This window comes from Austrofundulus limnaeus, unplaced genomic scaffold (genome assembly GCF_001266775.1).
Source record: "Austrofundulus limnaeus strain Quisiro unplaced genomic scaffold, Austrofundulus_limnaeus-1.0 Scaffold691, whole genome shotgun sequence".
Taxonomy (NCBI): Eukaryota; Metazoa; Chordata; class Actinopteri; order Cyprinodontiformes; family Rivulidae; genus Austrofundulus; species Austrofundulus limnaeus.
Window position 1 is genome coordinate 59178 of NW_013953093.1, and position 2781 is coordinate 61958.

The 2781-nt window shown below is 36.0% G+C and overlaps 1 protein-coding gene across 1 annotated transcript in view; it reads left to right on the forward strand.

The window, feature by feature from the left end:
* The window catches only part of LOC106531914 (ephrin type-B receptor 1), a gene marked incomplete at its 5' end in the record, with an annotated part of 76245 nt that overhangs the window by 22801 nt on the left and 50663 nt on the right, over positions 1 to 2781 (forward strand). Inside the window, 2 exon segments of the mRNA XM_014027860.1 lie at positions 907 to 982; positions 1904 to 2028. Coding sequence (XP_013883314.1) covers positions 907 to 982; positions 1904 to 2028 — 201 coding nt within the window.

Consider the following 2781-nt stretch of genomic DNA (forward strand, 5'->3'; position numbering starts at 1 on the left):
ATATAATATATATGGTGACAAAAAAAGATTTGGATAACTTTTCAGAAGAACAAACATTCAATAAGTCTTTTAAGGCAGGTAAGAAAACATAAATAACTTTTGGATGAAAAAACTTCAGATTTCTTAACATTTATTAATGGTACCATCGTGGTCTGTCCTGTGCAAGATGACAAACCGCAAAATTATTTCCTTACTAAAACCTCTGTAATTTTGCTCCAGGTAATTTTAGCAGCATGAATCTTTGCGCAGGTGATGTCCACAAGTGGATTTATGGTTTCCAAGAGTTTTTAGCCTGATTCATTATGCTTTTAAATGGGATAAATACTGTGAAATGCAAAAATTATACAGACGAGAGGAAAGAAAATGTAAAAAAAAAAAGTTCAATCCTCAGTACCGTATCTCTAAAACAAGAGCAGCTGTTTAAATACTYACACTTCTAATAAAAATCTCCCAAGTGTTAGCTTTATTTTGATACCAAGATTATTTAAGTAGAGTTTGCAAATGCTGAGATACACTCAATTACAATTTTGAGCAAAAACATCAAGAAAACCCCTTGGGGCTTAAGAGGTTAAAATAATGCACCAATGGAAATCCTAACTCTTGTTAAATAAACAAATCGGTCATCTTTTCGATTAAATATTTTTATGGTTCCTCTTTTTTTTATTAGTCTAAGTAGCAGATTTAACACGTAAGGACATTGGGAAACATAAAATTAGAGGGAAAAAAGGGAGCTTGATACAACAATAATAAATTAAAACCTTAATTTGTTGTTATTTAAGAATTTGCATCAGTGTCAGTTTGATTTAGTAAGCTTCTGATAAACTAATATAAATAATATTGTTTTAAATGCATGCATATTAAGGCATACGCAACGTGGACTTAAGACTTATTTTTCATACCCTTTAGGCAGTCAACGGAGTGTCCAATAAGAGTCCTTATCCCGCCCAGCAGCTGTCAATCAACATTACAACCAATCAAGCWGGTGAGTTGTAAAGCAAAAACATTATTAGTGTGTGTGTGTGTTTGTCTGTATCTATGTGAACTCACATCCTGGGGCTCCATGGATTATATGTGGGGCGAGATAAAAAAAGATAAAGGAAATTGAGCTATAGACATTTAATTCATAAAACATGTTTTGAGGTTTGTCACCTCTCCCCTCCCCCCTCCACTCCTTCTTTCTCTCCTGCACAGCCACAGCTTTAATCCTTTTCTCACTTTTTTTTTTACTCCCTCAGCCCTCGTTTTTTTCTCTCCCTCTGCTTTGCCTTCCATCTTCCTTCCAGCGTGCCTCTATAATTCCTAGAGCCCATAAAAAGGAACTGAGTTATTACTCAATCAATACTTTATGGAGACAGGCACAAGCGACACTTCCACTTCCACCCAAATTTGGGTTTAAAAGCTGCTTTTCCTTTGATAGAAGGCACATCGTTGACTTCATCGACTGCAGCCGGGCTTGGTCCTAATCGAAACATGATCCGTCGCCGCCCTGCCACTCTCCGGGCAGATTTGTTACCGCTGCCCTTTGCRAACCACTCTTGAATTGCCACCTTCCCTTTTTTTTTTCTAAACTTGCGCCAGTGTAACACTTACTTACTGTCCGAATGTCTTTAAGCAGAACAAATGTGGCTAAAACCATTTTAGAAAATAATACTAAAGGCRAAGTTTTGAAAGTACAGCCAACTGTTTTATGATTCCTTAATTTATAGGTGAAAATACTTTATAGAGAAACGCCTCCTGTTTCCCAACAGTGACAAAAACGATTTGTTTTAATAAGTGTTAAAGAAGAAACATTTCACTCATAAAGAAATGTTGAATGTGCTGTTTAAGCATCCGAGCCTATCTCTAAATGTTATAAATRACTGTGTTGTTGTGTGATTTTTCTTTTTATTGTTGTTTTTTAAAGCTCCCTCGGTAGTTCCCATAATGCACCAAGTGAGCTCGACGAGCCGTAGCTTCTCGTTGTCATGGCCACCGCCCGAACAGCCCAACGGGATCATCCTTGACTACGAGATTAGATACTACGACAAGGTAGAGTAGGATGAAAAATGTGTGTGTGTGTTTGTGCGTCTCAGTGTTAACGGTCACCGCCAGTAATCTGCGGAGAGTCGATAAAAAAGGGGGAATCGATAGGAAGTGCATTAAAGGCCTGTAATTATCTGTTGCTGAGGACTAACAACACTTCTCTGTAAGGACCTGTGCTCATTAAAATCCAGATGAGAGACAAAACTCTGCTTTGGTTTACATCAGTTGGTTTATTCATTTCTTCTGGGATATCTTGACCAATAAAATCAATTGTTCAACAAGTAGAGAAGAAAATATTTTAGGACGAGTTAACTGCATCTTTTATTATTGATTTATCATTTAAGTTAGAGGTTTCCTGCATTTATCTTCTTAGATCACTAAATATAAAATACTTAAGCTAACATTTATCAGTTACAGAGTTATTAATAGCTCTCAGCTACTACCATACCAAAACTCTCAGGGGACATGTCATATAAAATATACTTTTTTTAGCTGTTAAATACATTAACACAAGTTGAGTTGAGACACAATGCAGAAAAAGGCATGAAAGAGGGGCTTGTGGAGTTACAATAAGGAGGAATTCAGATCAAAGCGTTGCAGTTCTACATTTAAATAAGCTGAAGGATTTAAACGTGAAAAAGAAGGATTTAAAAGCAGGGTATGTCTACTTTAACTCGATATCTTTAAAAATGACTAAATTGTATTTGTTGTTCTTTAAAGGGGCAATATCATGTAAAATCAACTTTTTTGAGTTTTATG